Source organism: Oncorhynchus masou, chromosome 6 (genome assembly GCF_036934945.1).
Source record: "Oncorhynchus masou masou isolate Uvic2021 chromosome 6, UVic_Omas_1.1, whole genome shotgun sequence".
Lineage (NCBI taxonomy): Eukaryota > Metazoa > Chordata > Actinopteri > Salmoniformes > Salmonidae > Oncorhynchus > Oncorhynchus masou.
Genome location: NC_088217.1, coordinates 49,216,153 through 49,239,923, shown reverse-complemented (window position 1 = coordinate 49,239,923; position 23,771 = coordinate 49,216,153). Strand labels below are relative to the sequence as shown.

Here is a 23,771-nt window from a genome sequence, read left to right as displayed (position 1 = left end):
GCGGCAACTCTGTGGTTCTAAATCAATAGTTGTGTGGTGATCCGAAAAATCTGGAAACTTTTGACTAAACCTGACAGTTTTCCAGACGGTTTTGTGATAAAACAATGCTGGTGTTGAATTTATTTTTCCGCTGTCTTCTTATTGTCTCGGCCTTTAGGCCTATATATCGCGGTAGCAAGGCAAATGAATAAACAGGTTATAGAGCAAACAACGCAATTATCACAACACAGGCTGTAATATGGCTTACCACCACAGGGGTGAATAATTTTGTTAGAAAAGCGCGCATTTCTCTCTTATTGTATGTATGTATGCATAGATATGATCAACAGTGTATTCTGTAGACTATAATTACACAGACACAACATTGTAAGAAGTCACTTTGGAATAAAAATCTTTCTGCCCCTGCCCTGACCTATTCATAGGATAGGATCACAATTCTGCGCGCACACCTCTGGTCACGTCACTCAGGGAAAGCTTTGAGAGTCTACGAGAAAAGAATCGCTCGAGAGAGAGAAATTAATGATGCTGAAGAGACACGCAGCATCGGCTTGAAATGGCAGCGAGTAGTGTGGACGAAATGGAGAGAACGTTGGAGAAGCAACAGCTGTGCTGGAATGCGACCAATATGGATGACCGTTCTGATGATATGGAGCGGGAGGATGACTGTCAATGATCTTGAATGGTCTGTCGTGGAAAGACATAGGAAGAAGAGAGATCATGATACTGAAATCAGTGGTGCGTCTAGTGTGGAAAGTAAAAAGTGGGTCAAGGTAGGAAGCAAGAATAATAATGTGTCGGAGTTGAAAGTTGTGATGGTGCTTGATGAGACCATAGGGCCTCATTTACGCCTTATCCGACTGATGTCATAGAGAAAGAAAGGTGAAGTTAAACTAGCCGGGTTAATTGGAAATGGTAGATTGATAATACTTTGTGGTAGCCAGGCTCAGCAAGGGAACATTCTGCAAATGGAAAATGTTCATGGAAAGAAGATTAAAAGCCCTGTCCCTGGTGCTTATGCTAGATTGAAGGGAGTCAACACTGGGGTCCGATATCTAATACCACAGATGACATTGAAGAAAATGTGAAGGGAGGCAGAGTGATTGAGGCCAAAAGTTTGATCAGTAGGATAGAGGCGCAAAGAAGTGAAAGCTTATCAGTGATACTGAGGTTTGAGAATGTTTTGCTGGGAAAAGTACAGATTTTGAATCCTGTTAGAGAATTTGTTCTATATGCACTGTGGTGTTTTAAATGCCCGAAGAATGGGACTTGTAGCTGCTGAATGTAAAGGAAAGAAAAGTTGTGCCAAGTGTGGAGGGGAACATGATTACAGTGAATGTGGAAGCAATGTGAAGGTTAATTTGCTGTAATTGTGGGGGAAAACACAGTGCAGTATTTGGTGGATGCCAGGTGTTATTTAACTAGGCAAGTCCGTTAAGAACAAATTATTTTTTTCAATGACGGCCTAGGAACAGTGGGTTAATTGCCTGTTCAGGGGTAGAACGACAGATTTGTACCTTGTCAGCTTGGGGATTTGAACTTGCAACTTACTAGTCCAATGCTCTAACCACTAGGCTACCCTGCCGCCCCGAAGTCAGGTGCATAGAGAGGCTTAGAGAAAATGGAACAGTCATGATGTATCATATTTTGAGGCTGTAAGACGATAAGATTTGATACAGCCTGGATTTGAACCAGGGTGTCTGTGGTGACGCTCCAAGCACTGATATGCAGTGCCTTTGACCACTGCGCCACTCAGGAGAGGTGAATTCCAGCTTTCCAACGGTGCAGATTTATTTAGGCTCCCCAATCCTGATGGAAAGGCAACAACGTAGAAGTCAGTAGGGATTTATTTGGCTGAGATGATTATTTTCACGTTAGTACAGAATTGGGCATACCATTATTGATCGTACATTCCAATACAGTAGGTGGCGGAATGCACTTTAAACGTTTGTTTGCGGACCGCCATGATATCAAAGAAGAAGTAAAAAGAAGCGCGCGAGATAGAAACTGGAGCGCGGACTAACGTCAGCAACATAGAAGTGGAGTACCCAGCCCTCCGACAAAAACAGAGTTTCATGGACTATATACTACAAAAAACACAGCTTTGCTCGTGGTATATAGTTTGGGAATCTATGCACGACGTGGTTGATAAAAATATACAATTGTATTTTAGCTAAGGGCTTTGGTGGTAAAACGAAGATAAATGTCCTGGTGGTTGCGCGGGTAAGTAATCAGATTCTAACTTTGTTAAGGTTACAGCAGCTGTTGGACAAATATCAATGTCGACTGGGGTCAATGCACCATTTATCATTTCTGAGATTATTGGATGTCCTTGATTATTTTTGCGCGTTTACGTGATTTGAATGCGCTTTTGTAACCCTACCAGGGGTGATGTCAGATGTTTTGAACGTTAGCTAGCCAAATGTCAGGAAACAAATGTATCCAAGGAATTTTCAAATACATACCGGTTTAATTGGAAAGCTCGAAATGTCTGCCACAAACGTTAGTTAACTGAATATGGCTGTAGTATCTAGCTATGTAGCTAGTGAATCAAAAATGTATTATGTGACAATTTAAGTATGCGACCCACCCATGTCAGCTACTTTTCAGTGAATGGAATGCATGCACACTATATTTGGGGGCTGGTCAGTTTCTGTTAAAGAAAGAATGCTCTAGATTATCTCTGCATTGATCTCTACCACACCCAGTTGACTGGTTGCTTGTCTTTTCAGAGAGGATGGGGAGGAGGCTATGTATCAGGACACCGACTCTGATGTGGCTGAACAGAGAGACTGTGGAAAGGTCAAAGTGAAATGGACACAAGAGGAGGTGAGTTCATTTATAGATCAGGGGGACATGGTTGGTTATTTGCAGCAAGTGAGGATGAGTTGGCTACTCTGCTCTTCATAAAATGGCTGTCCTTTATTCTCAGGATGACAATCTGAAAGCATTGGTCCAAAGCCTGGGACCAAATGACTGGAAACACATAGCCAGTTTTTTACTGGTGAGTTATATCGAGAGATTACAGTATATATTCTGTAATATCTAGTTGACAATGCAAAATAATACAACTGAAGTGTTTTAAAATAGAAAAGACTCCAATTTGCTGTCTGAAGGGTTGTGTGGTTTCTATTGCATGAAATCATTAACTGTATGGTAACCCTTCTGCACAGAATCGCTCAGAACACCAGTGCCAGCACCGCTGGTTGAAGGTTCTGGATCCAGATCTGGTTAAAGGGCCCTGGACCAAAGAAGAGGACGAGAAGGTAAGTGGTGTGATGGCGACCATTCTACAATCACAGGGTTCACACAAGGTGCTTAAAGTACTTGAATTTGGCACTCTGAAATTCAAGTACAGGAATACTTTGAAAATCAGACATTTTCTCAAATTAAAATAAGAGAACAGATGTTTATGAAAAATATTAGAAAAATGGATTTGTCTTTTATTTTTCAAGCAGACTACCCAGTTTTATTTCCTCATGTGTTTCGTGCTCTGGTTGCCAGGCTAGCTTGATCATTCCACCCACACTGCCACTCAGCCAGGCAGGTACATAACTGACTGATTGGGCGCCACCAAAGGTCACATCGATAGCTAAAATGTCAGGCAAATGTAGATTCAATCCTGCCTTTTGTGCGTATGGAGAATTTCTGGGATCTTTTATTTCAGCTCATGAATCATGGGACCAAAACTTTACATGTTGTGTTTTATTTATTTAAAAAAATATATATATTTAACCAGGTAGGTCAGTTGAGAACATGTTTTCATTTACAACTGCGACCTGGCCAAGATAAAGCAAAGCAGTGCGACACAAACAACAACACAGAGTTATACATGGAAAAAACAAACACAGTCAATAACACAATAGAAAAAATATGTATACAGTGTGTGCAAATGAGGTAAGATTAGGGAGGTAAGGCAATAAATAGGCCATAGTGGCGAAGTAATTACAATGTAGCAATTAACACTGGAGTGATAGATGTGCAAGTAGAGATACTGGGGTGCAAAGGAGAGAAAAACAATATGGGGATGCGGTAGTTGGATGGGCTATGTTGTAACGGTTTTGACTTGAGGTTATTATTTATAAGGGTGCCAGGTAGGTTGTGTCTACCAGAGAAAACATTGGTTTCTCCTTTTAGTTTGGGAGGGAATGAGTCCCATCTGGTCCGTCAAGTCTACACCAATACAAAGGACTTATGTAAAAGTCAGGATGGAAATAAACTTTTCATAAACCCTTAAAACATTGGAAATAACTTCCAAAACAACTATTCTTTTGCGTGGGTTGTATTAGCAACATCAATGATTACACACACATATAATAATATAACAATGAGTTCTGGTTCCTCCAGAAATGTCCTGTACCTCGGGCCTAAAAAGAGTCCAGCCCGGTAAAGGAGTTCAGCGAACTCAAGTGACTTCTGTCACGCAATGTTTGTCCGTTCATTCAGTGTAGCGTAAACCCAGTATTAATCATACAATCCATATAATAATTATTTTACCACAGAACTTTAAAGCAAATCAACACTTACTAAGTCCTCAACTACAACTAACTACATAAATCATCACCGTATACATGACATCTAAACAAAGGAAATACCGTATACGAAAAGGTGGTAGTCAGTCGGTCAGTCAGACAATCCAATCCGCCAATAGATCTCCAGCGGAGAAAGGCCACGGAGAGGTGTAGTCCACGGACGCAAAGATTGGATCAGATCCTAGGTAAACTCTATTAGGCAACAAAACAACATCCTCCTTCACATCTCCATCACAACCCCCTTTTTGCGCAGCTGATGCTGGCTATTTAATTGGGAATTAAAGGGAAAGCAACCTAATGGAAGGAGCTGCACTGAGACGGTTCAGAAGAATTCAGGGCCGTCACAATGTACATGTGCAATGATCTGTGAGCTGCTCTGACAGCTAATGCTTAAAGTTAGTGAGGGATATACGAGTCCCAGCTTCAGTGATTTTTGAAATTCGCTCCGGTCATTGGCAGCAGAGAACAGGAAGGAAAGATGGGGCAGTCATTTGAGAATTTATATTTTTGTTCATTATAGTTTACCCACCTTTTTTTTACCACTACATCACTGGACCCAACCACCCCACGTTGTGTAAGGTGCAAAAAATGCGTCAGACTTTGACATTGCGAGCGTGGGTGAATCGGCCCTGAAGAGCCACATGAAGGGACAACGCTGCATCCTGCGCTGGTGCCAGTTCTACATTGTGGCTTTTTCTCTGCAACAAACTCCAGAGCTTTGTTTACCAATCGCCTCATTCACAGGAGCGCCTGGCTGCTGCTTTATCAAGCGGCAGCCATGCTCCTGCTATTCCGGTGTCCGTTTTCCTCACACAGCCCACCCGGCCCTTCTCCCGACCGGCGACACTAAAGATGCCAGTCGGAAGGAAGCTAGTTGCTTTTCCATAGCTATTAAGTAGTAGAAACCCAAATACCCAATAAAAATACAATTAAGCTGGAATTGTGTAGTAATGCGAATAGGAAATGTGTGTTCACCAGTAGGCCCCAAAACTGTGCTGATCAATACTCAAATTACAACATCATCAGTACTGACTTACTGTTCATGTATGTAGTGAAATTATTGAGTAGATCTTGTAAAGTAGTGATGTAATTAGATTTTTTTTCATGTGGCTGTAATGATATACTGCCATCAGGTGGCGACACGAAACAATTGCATTATAGGAACTATTGCAACTTGATGGTCCTTGAAAATAAATATTAGGGCTTGAAAAGTACATGAAAGTTCTTGAATTTGACTTGGCACTGTCTGTACGAACCTTGCAATCAGTTCAGATAATAAGATGGCGCCTGAGAACAAGGCAGACGTTTTACGTATTCCAAACCAATTGTGTTATTTTGTTTGTTTCTTTGTGTTGTTTGTAACTTATTTTGTACATCATGTTGCTGCTACTGTCTCTTATGACCAAAAAGAACTGCTGGACATCAGAACTGCGATTGCTCACCATGTAATTGGCAGAATCCTTTATTTCCTTTATCAAGCCCGACGTGAATGATATACTGCTTTCCCGGGAACAGGCCCAGATCCCCGTCATTTGTGAGAAAAGAAGGCAGAGAAAACGGGGCCGGAGGGCGGGCTACCTTCTGAGAATTCGTAGGCGATCGAATAAACCTCCACTTCCTTCCATTCTGCTAGCAAACGTGCAATCTTTGGAAAATCAAATCGATGACCAATGCGGAAGATTAAATTACCAATGGGACATTCAAAACTGTAATAGCTTATGCTTCACGGAGTTGTGGCTGAACGGCATTATTAACATGCAGCCGTCTGGTTATACGCTCTATCGGCAGGAAAGAACAGCGGCGTCTGGTAAGACAAGGGGTGACAGACTATGTATTTCTGTAAATAACAGCGAAGGAAGTCTCTAAGGGAGACTCAAGGTTTTACTTGCCTGAGGTAGAGTTTATCATGTTAAGCTGTAGACCACACTATCTACCTAGAGAGTTTATCTGTAGTTTTCATAGCTGTTTACAAAACCACAGACTGATGCTGGCGCTAAGACTGCACTGAATGAGCTCTATTCCACCATTTCCACAATAAGCAAACAGGAAAACGCTCACCCAGAGGCGGCACTCCTAGTTGCTGGGGACTTTAATGCAGGTAAACTTAAAATCCGTTGTACAAAATTTCTATCAGCATGTTAAATGTGCAACCAAAGGGGGAAAAGAACTTCTGGCCCACCTTTACTCCACACACAGAGACGCATACAAAGCTCTCGCTTGTTCTCCATTTAGCAAATCTGACCATATTTCTATCCTCCTGCTTACAAGCAAAAATTAAAGCAGGAAGCACCAGTGACTCGATCAATTAAAAAAGTGGTCAGGTGAAGCAGAGATCAGCTTCAGGACTGTTTTGCTAGCACAGACTGGAATAGGTTCCTGGATTCCTCCGATAGCATTGAGGAGTACACCACATCAGTCTTTGGATTCCTCAGTAAGTGTATCGATAACGTCGTCCCCACAGTGACCCTATGTACATACCCCAACCAGAAGCCATGGATTACAGGCAACATCCACACTGAGCTAAAGGGTAGAGCTGCCGATTTCAAGGAGCGGGACTCTAACCTGGAAGAAATCCCGCTATGCCCTCCGACGAACCAATACAGGACTAAGATCGAATCGTAACACACCAGCTCTGACGCTCGTCGGATGTGGCAGGGCTTGCAAACCATTACAGACTACAAAGGGAGCAGAGCCGAGAGCTGCCCAGTGACACGAGCCTACCATACGAGCTCAATTACTTCTATGCTCATTTCGAGGCAAATGACACTGAAACATGCATGAGAGCACCAGCTGTTCCGGAAGACTGCGATCACGCTCTCCACAGCCGATGTGAGAAAGACCTTTAAACAGGTCAACACTCACAAGGCCGCTGGGCCAGACGGATTACCCGGATGTGTACTACGAGCATGCCCTGACCAACTGGCAAGTGTCTTCACTGACATTTTCAATCTCTCCCTTTCTGAGTCTGTAGTACTAACATGTTTAAAACAGACCACCATCGTGCCTGTGCCCAAGAACACTAAGGTAACCTGCCTAAATGACTACCGACCCGTCGTACTCACGTCTGTAGCCATGAAGTGCTTTGAAAGGCTGGTCATGGCTCACATCAACACCATTATCCCAGAAACCCTAGACCTACTCCAATTTGCATACTGCCTTATCAGATCCACAGATGATGCAATCTCTATTGCACTCCACACTGTCCTTTCCCACCTGGACAAAAGGAACACCTATGTGAGAAGGCTATTCACTGACCCAAGCTCAGCGTTCAACACCATAGTGCCCTCCAAAGCTCATCAATAAGCTAAGGACCCTGGGACTAAATATTTCCCTCTGCAACTGGATCCTGGACTTCCTGACGGACTGCCCCCAGGTGGTAAGGGTAGTTAACAAAACATCCTCCATGCTGATCCTCAACACGGGGGCCCCTCAGGGGTGCGTGCTCAGTCCCCTCCTGTACTCCCTGTTCACGCATGACTGCATGACTCCAACACCATTAAGTTTGCCGATGACACAATAGTGGTAGGCCTGATCACCAACAACGACGAGACAGCCTATAGGGAGGAGGTAAGAGACCTGGCCGTGTGGTGCCAGGACAACAACCTCTCCTTCAATGTGATCAGGACAAAGGAGGTGATTGTGGACTACAGGAGAAGAGGACCGAGTACGCCCTCATTCTCATCGACAGGGCTGCAGTGGAGCAGGTTGAGAGCTTCAAGTTCCTTGGTGTCCACATCACCAACTAACATGGTCCAAGCATACCAAGACAGTTGTGAAGAGGGCATGACAAAACCTATTCCCCTTTAGGAGACTGAAAAGATTTGGCATGGGTCCTCAGATCCTCAGAAGGTTCTACAGCTGCACCACCGAGAGCATTCTGACCAGTTGCATCACTGCCTGGTTTGGCAACTGCTCGGCCTCTAACTTCAAGGCACTACAGAGTCGAGGTCGACCGATTTAGGATTTTTCAACGCCGATAGCGATACAGATTTATTGGAGGACCAAAAAAAGCCGATTTAATCAGCTGATTTATTTATATATTTGTAATAAGTACAATTACAACAATACTTAATGAACACTTATTTTAACGTAATATAATAAATAAAATCAATTTAGTGTCAAATAAATAATGAAATATGTTGATTTGATTTAAATAATGCAAAAACACCGTGTTGGGGAAGAAAGTATGTGCCATGTAAAAAAGCTAACGTTTAAGTTCCTTGCTCAGAGTATGAGAACATATGAAAGCTGGTGGTTCATTTTAACGTGAGTTTTCAGTATTCCCAGTTAAGAAGTTTTAGGTTTTAGTTATTACAGGAATTATAGGACTATTTCTCTCTACCATTTTGTATTTCATATACCTTTGACCATTGGATGTTCTTATAGGCACAATAGTATTGCCAGCCTAATCTCGGGAGTTGATAGGCTTGAAGTCATATACGGCGCAATGCTTGAAGCACAGCGAAGAGCTGCTGGCAAACGCAGGAAAGTGCTGTTTAAATTAATTCTTACGAGCCTGCTGCTGCCGACCACCGCTCAGTCAGACTGCTCAAATAGACTTAATTATAATATAATAAACACACAGAAATACGAGACTTAGGTCATTAATATGGTCAAATCCGGAAACTATAATTTCGAAAACAAAACCTTTATTCTTTCAGTGAAATACAGAACCGTTCCGTATTTATATAACGGGTGGCATCCTTAGGTCTAAATGATGCTGTTACATTGCACAACCTTCAATGTTATGTCATAATTATGTAAAATTCTGGCAAATTAAATATGCTCTTAGTTAAAAAGAAATGGTCTTCACACAGTTCGCAACGAGCCAGGCGGCCCAAACTGCTGCATATACCCTGACTCTGCTTGCACAGAACACAAGAGAAGTGACACAATTTCCCTAGTTAAAATAAATTTATGTTAGCAGGCAATATTAACTAAATATGCAGGTTTAAAAAAAATAATATATATATATATATATACTTGTGTATTGATTTTAAGAAAGGCATTGATGTTTATGGTTAGGTACACATTGGTAAAACGACGGTGCTTTTTTTCACGAATGCGCTTGTTAAATCACCCGTTTGAGGAAGTAGGCTGTGATTCGATGATAAATTAACCATCACCGCATTGATTATAAGCAACGCAGGACAAGCTAGATAAACTAGGAATATCATCAACCATGTGTAGTTAACTAGTGATTATGTTAAGATTGATTGTTTATTACAAGATAAGTTTAATGCTAGCTAGCAACTTACCTTGGCTCCTTGCTGCACTCACATAACAGGTGGTCAGCCTGCACACAATCTCCTCGTGGAGTGCATTGGTGTCCAAAAATGCCGATTTACCGATTATGAAAACTTGAAATCGGCCCTAATTAATCGGTCAACCTCTACTACAGAGGGTAGTGCGTACGGCCAAGTACATCACTGGGATCAAGCTTCCTGCCATCCATGACCTCTATACCAGGCAGTGTCAGAGGAAGGCCCTAGAAATTGTCAGACTCCAGCCACCCGAGTCATAGATTGCTCTCTCTGCTACCGCATGGCAAGAGGTACCAGAGCGCCAAGTCTAGGTCCAAGAGGCTTCGAAACAGCTTCTACCCCCAAGCCATAAGACTCCTGAACATCTAGTCAAATGACCACCCAGACAATTTTCATTGCCCCCCCCTCTTTTACACCACTGCTACTCTCTGTTATCATCTATGCGTAGTCACTTTAATAACTGTACCTACATGTACATATTACCTCAACAAAACTGGTGCCCCCGCACATTGACTCTGTACCGGTACACCCCTGTATATAGTCTCGCTATTGTTATTTTACTGCTGCTCTTTAATTACTTGTTACTTTTATCTCTTATTCATATTTTTTTTAAACTGCATTGTTGGTTATGTGCTCGTAAGTAAGCATTTCACTGTAAGGTCTACGTGTTGTATTCGGCGCGTGTGACTAATAAAATTTGAGTTCTACTAGACTTCTTTGTGACAGCAAAGTTGAGTTCTATCAACAGTCGTCCAGTCAGATCTCAGAATCATGTCTGTTGTACAACAAGAGGGTAATATACCTTCCACTGGCTGCTTTGACTCCTGTCTTGTACTGTAGACATGGAGCCACATTTCCAGACAAACTTCAACCCTGCATTCCTCTCCACAGGTGATACAACTGGTGAAAAGGTATGGCAACAAGCAATGGGCCATAGTGGCTAAGCACCTGAAGGGCCGTGTGGGGAAGCAGTGCAGGGAACGCTGGCACAACCACCTCAACCCGGATGTGAAGAAGTCGTCCTGGACAAAAGAGGAAGACCTCATTATCTACAAGGCCCACTGCATGCTGGGAAACCGCTGGGCTGAGATTGCCAAGCTGCTCCCCGGAAGGTAGCTATCTTGACTGGTACTCCAGCTAAGAGAATCCCTCTACCATGTCTGTGCTGAAATGTCAGGATCACTCGGAACATATTTTGTGATTGAATGAATTTTTTTTGTATTTTTTTTACATTTATTTCACCTTTATTTAACCAGGTAGGCTAGTTGAGAACAAGTTCTCATTTACAACTGCGACCTGGCCAAGATAAAGCATAGCAGTGTGAACAGACAGCAACACAGAGTTACACATGGAGTAAACAATAAAAAAGTCAATAACAGTAGAAAAAAAGGAGTCTATATACATTGTGTGCAAAAGGCATGAGGAGGTAGGCAAATATTTACAATTTTAGCAGATTAACACTGGAGTGATAAACGATCAGATGGTCATGTGCAGGTAGAGATATTGGTGTGGAAAAGAGCAGAAAAGTAAATAAATAAAAACCGTATGGGGATGAGGTAGGTAAATTGGGTGGGCTATTTACCGATGGACGATGTACAGCTGCAGCGTTCGGTTAGCTGCTCAGATAGCAGATGTTTAAAGTTGGTGAGGGAGATAAAAGTCTCCAACTTCAAAGGTTGTTTTTTTTGCAATTCGTTTCAGTCACAGGCAGCAGAGAACTGGAAGGAAAGGCGTCCAAATGAGGTGTTGGCTTTAGGGATGATCAGTGAGATACACCTGCTGGAGCGCGTGCTACGGGTGGGTGTTGCCATCGTGACCAGTGAACTGAGATAAGGTAGAGTTTTACCTAGCATGGACTTGTAGATGACCTGGAGCCAGTGGGTCTGGCGACGAATATGTAGCGAGGGCCAGCCGACTAGAGCATAGAGGTCGCAGTGGTGGGTGGTATAAGGTGCTTTAGTAACAAAGCAGATGGCACTGTGATAAACTGCATCCAGTTTAGAGTATAGAGTATTGGAAGCCATTTTGTAGATGACATCGCCAAAGTCGAGGATCGTTAGGATAGTCAGTTTTACTAGGGTAAGTTTGGCGGCGTGAGTGAAGCAGGCTTTGTTGCGAAATAGAAAGCCGATTTTGGATTGGAGATGTTTGATCTGGAAGGAGAGTTTACAGTCTAGCCAGACACCTAGGTACTTATAGATGTCCACATATTCTAGGTCGGAACCATCCAGGGTGGTGATGATGCTAGTTAGGTATGCGGGTGCAGGCAGCGAACGGTTGAAAAGCATGCATTTGGTTTTACTTGCGTTTAAGAGCAGTTGGAGGCCCCGGAAGGAGTGTTGTATGGCGTTGAAGCTCGTTTGGAGGTCAGATGGCACAGTGTCCAAGGAAAGGCCAGAAGTATAATAAATGGTGTCGTCTGCGTAGAGGGGGATCAGGGAATCGCCCGCAGCAAGAGCAATATCATTGACATATATAGAGAAAAGAGTCAGCCCGAGAATTGAACCCTGTGGCACCCCCATAGAGACTGCCAGAGGACCGGACAACATGCCCTTCGATTTGACACACTGAACTCTATCTGCAAAGTAGTTGGTGAACCAGGCAAGGCAGTCATTAGAAAAACTGAGGCTACTGAGTCTGCCGATAAGAATATGGTGATTGACAGAGTCTAAAGCCTTGGCCAGGTTGATGAAGACGGCTGCACAGTACTGTCTTTTATCGATGGTGGTTATGATATCATTTAGTTCCTTGAGCGTGGCTGAGGTGCACCCGTGACTGGCTCGGAAACCAGATTGCACAGCGGAGAAGGTACGGTGGGATCCGAGATGGTCAGTGATCTGTTTGTTGACTTGGCTTTCGAAGACCTTAGATAGGCAGGGCAGGATGGATATAGGTCTGTAACAGTTTGGGTCCAGGGTGTCTCCCCCTTTGAAGAGGGGGATGACCACGGCAGCTTTCCAGTCCTTGGGGATCTCAGACGATATGAGAGGTTGAACAGGCTGGTAATAGGGGTTGCGACAATGGTGGCGGATAGTTTCAGAAATAGAGGGTCCAGATTGTCAAGCCCAGCTGATTTGTATGGGTCTAGGTTTTGCAGCTCTTTCAGAACATCTGCTGTCTGGATTTGGGTAAAGGAGAAGCTGGGGAGGCTTGGGCAAGTAGCTGCGGGGGGTGGAGCTGTTGGCCGAGGTTGGAGTAGCCAGGAGGAAGGCATGGCCAGCCGTTGAGAAATGCTTGTTGAAGTTTTCGATTATCATGGATTTATCGGTGGTGACCGTGTTACGTAGCCTCAGTGCAGTGGGCAGCTGGGAGGAGGTGCTCTTGTTCTTCATGGACTTTACAGTGTCCCAGAATTGTTTGGGAGTTAGAGCTACAGGATGCAAATTCCTGCTTGAAAAAGCTGGCCTTTGCTTTCCTGACTGCGTGTATTGGTTCTAAGATGGTGAGGAAGTTACTTTTAAAGAATGACCAGGCATCCTCAACTGACGGGATGAGGTCAATATTCTTCCAGGATACCCTGGCCAGGTTGATTAGAAAGGCCTGCTCGCAGAAGTGTTTTAGGGAGCGTTTGACAGTGATTAGGGGTGGTCGTTTGACTGCGGACCCGTAGCGGATACAGGCAATGAGGCAGTGATCACTGAGTTCCTGATTGAAGACAGCGGAGGTGTATTTGGAGGGCCAGTTGGTCAGGATAAGGTCTATGAGGGTGCCCTTGTTTACAGATTTAGGGTTGTACCTGGTGGGTTCCTTGATGATTTGTGTGAGATTGAGGGCATCTAGCTTAGATTGTAGGACTGCTGGGGGGTTAAGCATATCCCAGTTTAGATCATCTAACAGAACAAACTCTGAAGCTAGATGGGGGGGGGGTTGATCAATTTGAATGGATTGGTGACATTTAGGAACAGCGTTTTGTTCCACATCATTAGTTCACCTTTGTACTCCACATCTTCATTACTACAACATTATGTTCAAATGTGCCCTTCCAGGACAGATAATGCTGTTAAGAACCGCTGGAACTCAACCATCAAGCGTAGGGTTGAGATGGGCTTTTTTAGTGGGGTGGATCCTACTCTGAAGCATCATCAGGTGGAAGCCGAGGAGGGCATGGCCCACCACAGTAAAGATCAGCAGGTACAGTTGAAGTCGGAAGTTTACATACACTTAGGTTGGAGTCATTAACTTTTTTTTCAACCTCTCCACAAATTTCTTGTTAACAAACTATAGTTTTGGCAAGTCGGTTAGGACATCTACTTTGTGCATGACACAAGTAATTTTTTACAACAATTGTTTACAGACAAATTATTTCACTTATAATTCACTGTGTTACAATTCCAGTGGGTCAGAAGTTTACGTACACTAAGTTGACTGTGCCTTTAAACAGTTGGAAAATTCCAGAAAAGATGTCATGGCTTTAAAAAGCTTCTAATAGTCTAATTTACATCATTTGAGTCAATTGGAGGTGTACCTGTGGACGTATTTCAAGGCCGACCTTCAAACTCGGTGCCTCTTTGCTTGACATCATGGGAAAATCAAAAGAAATCAGCCTAGACCTCAGAAAAAAGACTACAAGTCTGGTTGATCCTCGGGAGCAATTTTCAAACGCCTGAAGGTACCACGTTCATCTGTACAAACAATAGTATGCAAGTATAAACACCATCTGACCACGCAGCCGTCATACCACTCAGGAAGGAGACTCGTTCTGTCTCCTAGAGATGAACGTACTTTGGTGCAAAAAGTGCAAATCAATCCCAGAACAACAGCAAAGGACCTTGTGAAGATGCCGGAGGACACGGGTACAAAAGTACCGTATCTATATCCACAGTAAAACAAGTCCTATATCGACATAACCTGAAAGGCCTCTCAGCAAGGAAGAAGCCACTGCTCCAAAATTGTCATAAAAAGCCAGACTACGGTTTGCATCTGCACATGGGGACAAAGATCGTACTTTTTGGAGAAATGTCCTCTGGTCTGATGAAACAAAAATATAACTATTTGGCCATAATGACCATCGTTATGTTTGGAGGAAAAAGGGGGAGGCTTGCAAGCTTAGAACACCATCCCAACCGTGAAGCACGGGGGTGGCAGCAGCATGTTGTGGGGGTGCTTTGCTGCTGGAGGGTCTGGTGCACTTCACAAAATAGATGGCATCATGAGGGAGGAAAACTGTGGATATATTGAAGCAACATTTTTCAAGGCATCAGTTAAGAAGTTAAAGCTTGGTCGCAAATGGGTCTTCCAAATGAACAATGACCCCAAGCATACTTCCAAAGTTGTGGCAAATGGCTTAAGGACAACAAAGTCAAGGTATTGGAGTGGCCATCACAAAGCCCTGACCTCAATCATATAGAAAATTTGTAGGCAGAACTGAAAAAGCGTGTGCGAGCAAAGAGGCCTACAAACCTGACTCAGTTACACCAGCTCTGTCAAGAGGAATGGGCCAAAATTTACCCAACATGTGGGAAGCTTGTGGAAGGCTACCCAAAATGTTTGACACAAGTTAAACAATTTTATAGGCAATGCTACCAAATACTAATTGAGTGTATGTAAACTTCTGACTCACTGGGAATGTGATGAAATATATAATAGCTGAAATAATTAATTCTCACTGCTGTTATTCTAACATTTCACATTCTTAAAATAAAGTGGTGATCCTAACTGACCTAAAACAGGGACGATTTTTTACTAGGATTAAATGTCAGGAATTGTGAAAAACAGAGTTTTTAAATGTATTTATCTTCTGATTTAAACTGTAGGTTCCGCTTGATGTCAGTTTGACATCTGTGCACTGTAATCGTTATTTGAATGTTGTGTTGTGAAACATGATTTGTTATGTTTCTGCAGATGGACTATGATGGTTCTATGGAGAGGGATTCAGACCAAGACACTACACTGTTGGTAAGAATTCAAACACTGGATGCCAGATATCTTCTATGTGTGGGTAAAAGGCAGATAAACTGTAGTGTTTTGTGTGACAAATATATAGTGTAGTAGATACAGAGCGTGTTAAAATATCACCAACCTATGCTGTTTTTCAAGGTAGAACACATTGTTCCGGTAGCTGTTTGTGTTCATTCATATTCAGTTCATCTTTACTCCTCTCTCTCATGCTAATTTTCAAGCTTATGTCGCCGGTACAGGAGAATACCATTACAACCACTGTGAGAGGCGGACCAAGGGAAGCAGGCTCCCACAAGGCTGTCTCTCCTCAACAGTCAAAGACACCCAAAAGTGAGCCAGACACCCCAGGACGTGAGCTGAATACCAATAGCTGGGTGGTGGACAGCTCAGGCTTCCTCTCTCCCAACGGCTCAAGCTTAAAGGAGGTGATGGATATGGTGGATGGGGTAAGAGTTCTGGATGGGTTGTAATACCTCAGTCTTCTTAGTTTCACGACGTTAATCTTGTACTTTGCATAAATAACCATATTTGTACAGATAAAGTAAAGCATAAAGTCACAGTAAAGCATAAAGTCATATTTGTACAGATACAGTGGAGCAAAAAAGTATTTAGTCAGCCACCAATTGTGCAAGTTCTCCCACTTAAAAAGATGAGAGGCCTGTAATTTTCATCATAGGTACACTTCAACTATGACAGACAAAATGAGAAAAAAAATCCAGAAAATCACATTGTAGGATTTTTTTATGAATTTATTTGCAAATTATGGTGGAAGATAAATATTGGGTCACCTACAAACAAGCAAGATTTCTGGCTCTCACAGACCTGTAACTTCTTCTTTAAGAGGCTCCTCTGTCCTCCACTCGTTACCTGTATTAATGGCACCTGTTTGAACTTGTTATCAGTATAAAAGACACCTGTCCACAACCTCAAACAGTCACACTCCAAACTCCACTATGGCCAAGACCAAAGAGCTGTCAAAGGACACCAGAAACAAGATTGTAGACCTGCACCAGGCTGGGAAGACTGAATCTGCAATAGGTAAGTAGCTTGGTTTGAAGAAATCAACTGTGGGAGCAAATATTAGGAAATGGAAGACATACAAGGCCACTGGTAATCTCCCTCGATCTGGGGCTCTACGCAAGATCTCACCCCGTGGGGTGAAAATGATCACAATCTCAGAACCACACGGGGGGACCTAGTGAATGACCTGCAGAGAGCTGGGACCAAAGTAACAAAGCCTGACTTTGGTAACAAAGCCTACCATCAGTAACACACTACGCCGCCAGGGACTCAAATCCTGCAGTGCCAGACATGTCCCCCTGCTTAAGCCAGTACATGTCTAGGCCCGTCTGAAGTTTTGCTAGAGAGCATTTGGATGATCCAGAAGAAGATTGGGAGAATGTCATATGGTCAGATGAAACCAAAATATAACTTTTTGGTAAAAACTCAACTCGTCGTGTTTGGAGGACAAAGAATGCTGAGTTGCATCCAAAGAACACCATACCTACTGTGAAGCATGGGGGTGGAAACATCATGCTTTGGTGCTGTTTTTCTGCAAAGGGACCAGGATGACTGATCTGTGTAAAGGAAGGAATGAGTGGGGCCATGTATGGTGAGATTGAGTGAAAACCTCTTTCCATCAGCAAGGGCATTGAAGATGAAACGTGGTTGGGTCTTTCAGCATGACGATGATCCCAAACACACCGCCCGGGCAACGAAGGAGTGGCTTCGTAAGAAGCATTTCACGGTCCTATAGTGGCCTAGCCAGTTTCCAGATCTCAACCCCATAGAAAATCATTGGAGGGACTTGAATGTCCGTGTTCCATAGCAACAGCCCCAAAACATCACTGCTCTAGAGGAGATCTGCATGGAGGAATGGGCCAAAATACCAGCAACAGTGTGTGAAAACCTTGTGAAGACTTACAGAAAACATTTGACATCTGTCATTTCCAACAAAGGGTATATAACAAAGTATTGAGATAAACTTTTGTTATTGACCAAATACTTATTTTCCACCATAATTTGCAAATAAATTAATAAAAAATTCTACAATGTGATTTTTCTGGATTTTCTTTTCTCATTTTGTCTGTCATAGTTGAAGTGTACCTATGATGAAAATTACAGGCCTCATCTTTTTAAGTGGGAGAACTTGCACAATTGGTGGCTGACTAAATACTTTTTTGCCCCACTGTATGTAAAACAAGATGTAGAGTATGACTAGATTTGGGGCAGACCTAGCTTGGGAAATGATATTTCATGAACTTTCTTGCCCTCCACCAGGACCTAGATGGATGGTGCAACATGTCCATCTTTGATCTGCCTGAGGAGAGCCAGAGCCCAGAGCGGACCCAGTTCCGTCTGGAGGGCAGCACCCTGCAGGAGCTGAGCAAGGGCAACCGGGGAGAGCTGATCCCCATCTCCCCTGGAGGAATCACTCCACCCTCCATACTGACCCGCCGCAGCCGCCGTCGCATTGCTCTGTCTCCTGACTCCAACTATTCCAGGACCCCCAAGAGCACCCCGGTCAAGGTCCTGCCCTTCTCTCCCTCACAGGTAATCGCTCGACCACCATGACCTAACACACAGTGAGATGACTCATCAGTGCCTTTTACTTTGTACAGAATCATGTGTGTATGTACAGAATCATGTGTGTATGTATATATATATTTATCTCACACACACTACCATTCAAAAGTTTGGGGTCACTTAGAAATTATCCTTGTTTTTGAAAGAAAACATCAGATTGATCAGAAATACAGTGCTAATATTAATGACTATTGTAGCTGGAAATGGCTGATTTTAAAAAATACATGTAAATGGAATATCGGCAGGGGCGGCAGGGTAGCCTAGTGGTTAGACTAGTAACCAAAAGTTTGCAAGTTCGAATCCCCGAGCTGACAAGGTACAAAATCTGTCGTTCTGCCCCTGAACAGGCAGTTAACCCACTGTTCCTAGGCCGTCATTGAAAATAAGAATTTGTTCTTAAAACTGACTTGCCTAGTAAAATAAAAAAAATATCTACATAGACGTACAGAGGCCCATTATCATCAACCATCACTCCTGTGTTCCAATGGTGCATTGTTAGCTAATCCAAGTTTGTCATTTTAAAAGGCAAATTGATAATTTAAAAAAACCTTTTGCAATTGTTAGCACAGCTGAAAACTTTCTCTGATTTTAAAGAAGCAATAAAACTGGCCTTTAGACTCGTTGAGTATCTGGAGCATCAGCATTTGTGGGTTCGAAATGGCCGATTTCAAGTTTTCATAACAATTGGAAATCGGTATTTAAAAAAAATAAAATAAAAAAATGTTTGTTTTTTTACACCTTTATTTAACTAGGCAAGTCAGTTAAGAACACATTCTTATTTTCAATGACTGCCTTGGAACGGTGGGTTAACTCCCTTGTTCAGGGGCAGAACAACAGATTTTTACCTTGTCAGCTCAGGGATTCAATCTTGCAACCTTACAGTTAACTAGTCCAACGCTCTAACCACCTGCTTTACATTGCACTCCACAAGGAGACTGCCTGTTACGCGAATGCAGTAAGAAGCCAAGATAAGTCGCTAGCTGGCATTAAACTTATCTTATAAAAAACAATCATAATCACTAGTTAACTACACATGGTTGATGATATTACTAGTTTATCTAGCGTGTACTGCATTGCATATAATCAATGCGGTGCGCATTCACGAAACAGGACTGTCGTTGCTCCAACGTGTACCTAACCATAAACATCAATGCCTTTCTTAAAATCAATAAATCAATAAATCGCCATATTTAGTTAATATTGCCTGTTAACATGAATTTCTTTTAACTAGGAAAATTGTGTTCTGTGCAAGCAGAGTCAGGGTATATGCAGCAGTTTGGGCCGCCTGGCTCGTTGCTAACTGTGTGAAGACCATTTCTTCCTAACAAAGACAGCCAACTTCGCCAAACGGGGGATGGTTTAACAAAAGCGCATTTGCGAAACAAGCACAATCGTTGCACGACTGTACCTAACCATAAACCTCAATGCCTTTCTTGAAATCAATACACATAAGTATATACCTACCTACCTCATGAAGCTGGTTAAGAGAATGCCAAGAGTGTGCAAAGCTGTCATCAAGGCAAAGTGGCTATTTGAAGAATATCAAATAAAAAATATATTTTGATTTAAGACTTTTTTGGTTACTACATGATTCCATATGTGTTACTTCATAGTTTTGATATCTTCACTATTATTCTACAATGTAAAAATAAAGAAAAACCCTTTTGACCGGCTGTATACAGTACCAGTCAAAAGTTAAGACACACCTACTCATTCCAGTGTTTCTCTTCACTATTATTCTACAATGTAGAAAAAAGTAAAGACATCAACACTATGAAATAACACATATGGAATCATGTAGTAACCAAATCAAAGTACCTTTTGTCTTGATGACAGTGTTGCACACTCTTGACACTTTTTGTTGTTGTTGTTACTACTTGATTTCATGTGCTATTTCATATTTCTGATGTCTTCACTATTATTCGACAATGCAGAACATAGTAAAAATAAAGAAAACCCCCTGAATGAGTAGGTGTCAACTTTTGCCTGGTAGTGTACAGTGTATTTTCCCCTAACCCTACCACTCCCCCTAATTGGCATAAACAAATTTGGCAACAACACTTAGGCTTCTACTTCCAGTTTATACATGCTATACACATTTTACGTACACACTATGTTTTACATTAGTTGTCTTATGTTTGTTTTAGTCCCGTACTTCTGCTACCCCCAACCCCTCCCTTCTATCTCTGAACACCATCCAGTTTGGATTTCCAATTTGCCATATATTTTTCAACTATCACCAATGATGTTGCCAAAAACACATTCTACCAATTGTTATATCCCTCACATTTAAATGCCATAATTTTTATTTATATGGTATGATTGCAAATGGATGTCGGAGGTCACATTTACTTTGAATATGTTTCCAGTTCCTCAACATGTGGACCAAACAGGACAACTTTGAACTGGAGAATCCATCCCTCACCTCTACCCCAGTCTGTAGTCAGAAGTCCACGGGTACCACACAACTACACCGCGATAAGACTCCACTCACACAGAAGGAAAACTCTGTGTTTGCGTCCAAGCTGTACTCAAACTCGGTGTATGTAATAAGTCGTTATTGACACACACATTTCTTGTATGTAATAAGTGATTATTAGGATGCAATATGATGACTCTCTTGTGGCAAAATATGTTATTTCATTTTTTATTTTTGTAAAGGTTCATCACACCCAACCACAAGTCAAATCTTGACAACACCCCGCGGACTCCAACTCCATTCAAGAATGCCATGGAGAAGTATGGTCCTCTGCAGCCTCTGGTGAGTCCCTCATTTACTACAGATGTCAATGAAAGAAATTGAACTGTCTGTGTGTATAATTTATTCGATATTCCACAGAGAAAGCATGTTCTTTCTTTATGTCTTAGCCTCAGACTCCGAACGAGGAGGACTTGAAAGAAGTCCTCTTGAAAGAGACTGGGATTGAGCTGATCGTGACGGATGAGAGTCCACTTGAGCAAAGACGCAAGCAGGTGGTGAGTGATGAAAGATGGCAGGAGAAAGTTTACACCTAAAGAACAACCATTTACTTCAACCAATGCTGCTTTTCAGTTTTATGGAATGGTCTGAATATGTGGTCCATTCCTTTTGGTTCCAGCATCGACCTACAATGAAGAAAGTGCGTAAATCTCTGGCCTTGGATGTCATGGACTGCAAAGAGACGGTCACCTCCAGGCATCAGTCCAAGTTTTTGCCCCAACCCTGTCCTAAGGTACATGGACGAAATGGTTATGCTGTAATTGTTTATAGTGTTTTCTTTGATTTTGGATTTTGTCTTGTCTTTGTTACAGGCTGAGACGTCTCTCAACTCCTCGTCCTTTTGCATGAAGAGAGAATATAAAGAGGAGAATGTTCTGGATCAGGGCTTCTGTTTAGGACCCAGGGAGAGTTGTACATATTCCTACCCAGTGCCACCAACCCCAGTAAGTATCATAATATTATGTTTTGTCATATTTTAGAATATGTATTTCCCTTGTTTGTTTGTATCTGAAGTTATTGATATGCGTTGTTGTGTCCTTAGATGTCTCAGGCATGGGAAGCAGTGGTATGTGGACAGACTAAGGACCAACTTATAATGACAGAGAAAGCAAGATGTTACCTCCGCTCACTAAAATCCCACGCTCCCAACCGGGCCCTCATCCTGTCCTGAGCCCTCCCTCACTACCAAGTTCTGATTTATGCCGTGTTCACATGTTATCAGAGTTGGGGAAATTCCTATTTGTGTCTGGGAAGTTTCACTTAAACAACCCAATGCCAGCAGCATACCACCCTGCATCCCACAGCTGGCTTGTATCTGAAGCTAAGCAGGGTTAGTCCTGGTTGGTCCCTGGATGGGAGACCAGATGCTGCTGGAAGTGGTGTTGGACGGCCAGTAGGAGGCACCCTTTTCCAATACCCCAGGGCAGTGCCTGGGGACGTTGCCTGTGTAGGGTGCCGTCTTTCGGCTGGGAAGTTAAACGGGTGTCCTGACTCTCTGAGGTCACAAAAGATCCCATGGCACTTATCGTAAGAGTAGGGGTGTTAACCCCGGTGTCCTGGCTAAATTCCCAATCTGGCCTTAATACCATCATCCCCAGTTTACAATTGGCTCATTCATCCCCCCTCCTCTCCACTGTAACTTCCCCAGGTCGTTGCTGTAAATGAGTATGTGTTCTCAGTGAAATTACCTGGTAGAATAAGGGTTAATAAAATAGTTGGATTACAAGTGAGAAAATGTTGTTGCAGAGTTGTGACGTTTTACCTTTTTTACCTTTTCAAACAAAAGATGACATCAGTTTTTGACAACTACAACCTCATCAATATGGAGAATGTAGCTAGTTTGACGATATTGTCAATGCTAAGCAAGCTAGCTGTTTATCAAGATTTAGTTGAAGAATGGTTCTGACCAAAAAGTACATGAATGAAACAAATTCGTATTTCCGTCATCACAACTAAGAAATAGGAAGTTCTGACAGGCACGTGAATGTGGCATAACTCTCTGCTGTGCAGACATTTTCATTGTGTTAAACATGTTTAATGTAACTATTCCAAAGTTTATTGTGTTGGTATTCTTTCATAGCAAGGTTATATGTTTGTTATAGGTTTCTGAAAGGTTTTGAAAAAATGTTGATGCCGTGCTATGTTGAGCAAGCTCAACTGAACTGAAGTAGTGGATACTTGTAAATATGGGGGAAAATGTTTATTGTTGGTCAACTTTATCATGTTATTTCAAGTTTTTCCAAATTAAATGTTTGAATCTACACACACCATTTCCTAGTAAGTTTTACCACAGCCCATCAACAATTGAATAATCCACACTTGCATCACGTTTGTCATACTCAAAAGTAATGTAAAGGTCTATCGTCTTCATGTTTTCATTTTGATATCTCAAGTATACATGTCATTTTGCACTGACATCTATCAGTATTGCGTTTCGTTTGTAACTGTCTCATGCATTAGATTACCTGATCAATCAATAATGAATGGAAACAAATTGACACACGTGAACAGAGTTGAGGGGTTGCTGAAATGTTTGTTTCCTATGATCTATTTTTACATTATGTATTCTACTAGCCAATCTGAGGTTTATTATAGGCTACTATTTTATTAAGAATAGAATGTGATGTGAATATGAATCATCATACATTCAGGTTGCCCTATTCCCATGTCCAAAGTTGTATAGATTTGATAAGATTATGGTGCTTTGAATTACAGAATGTTTCTGCTGAAAACAGATCATTTTCTGCTTGCAGATAAGATGTATGAGTAAATCATCTGCTGACCTCAGTAAAAAAATTATATATTTTATGAACAATTTGTAAAATTGTGCATTTAAACAATGTGTGATTGAACAAGTAATAAATCTATGATGCCATCTTAGAAGTTGCCTTTTATTGACCTGGTAGGTTGGTGAACTATTGATATTCTGATAAGTAATAGATTGGGACATTAGTATTTTGAGAGACTGGTTTGTTTCTTGTTGAGGACCAATGAAAAACGGACACAATGCCCCTT

General features: G+C 42.2%; 1 protein-coding gene across 2 annotated transcripts; it reads left to right on the top strand.

Moving 5' to 3' along the window:
• Positions 1 to 709: 709 nt before the first annotated feature.
• LOC135542178 (myb-related protein B-like) lies at positions 710 to 23,633 on the top strand. Of its 2 annotated transcripts, none has more exons than XM_064968937.1 (15): positions 710 to 770; positions 2,730 to 2,826; positions 2,930 to 3,001; positions 3,171 to 3,263; positions 10,685 to 10,905; positions 13,780 to 13,924; positions 15,635 to 15,688; positions 15,931 to 16,137; positions 17,972 to 18,244; positions 20,647 to 20,819; positions 20,939 to 21,038; positions 21,146 to 21,253; positions 21,376 to 21,489; positions 21,569 to 21,700; positions 21,799 to 23,633. In XM_064968937.1, the coding sequence occupies exons 1-15, from the start codon at positions 718 to 720 to the stop codon at positions 21,925 to 21,927; spliced, it is 1,971 nt and encodes a 656-aa protein (XP_064825009.1). In that variant the 5' UTR covers positions 710 to 717; the 3' UTR covers positions 21,928 to 23,633. The 2 variants fall into 2 exon arrangements, with proteins under 2 accessions (XP_064825009.1, XP_064825010.1); XM_064968938.1 differs by lacking the exon at positions 710 to 770 and adding an exon at positions 2,004 to 2,220.
• Positions 23,634 to 23,771: the final 138 nt, after the last annotated feature.

Excerpts from the sequence above, each read along its gene's own strand:
- LOC135542178 (XM_064968937.1), top strand. The coding sequence starts at position 718 with ATGATACTGAAATCAGTGGTGCGTCTAGTGTGGAAAGTAAAAAGTGGG. Across the intron at positions 3,264-10,684 it reads CCAAAGAAGAGGACGAGAAG|GTGATACAACTGGTGAAAAG; the intron begins GTAAGTGGTGTG and ends TCCTCTCCACAG. Across the intron at positions 21,701-21,798 it reads ACCCAGTGCCACCAACCCCA|ATGTCTCAGGCATGGGAAGC; the intron begins GTAAGTATCATA and ends TTGTGTCCTTAG.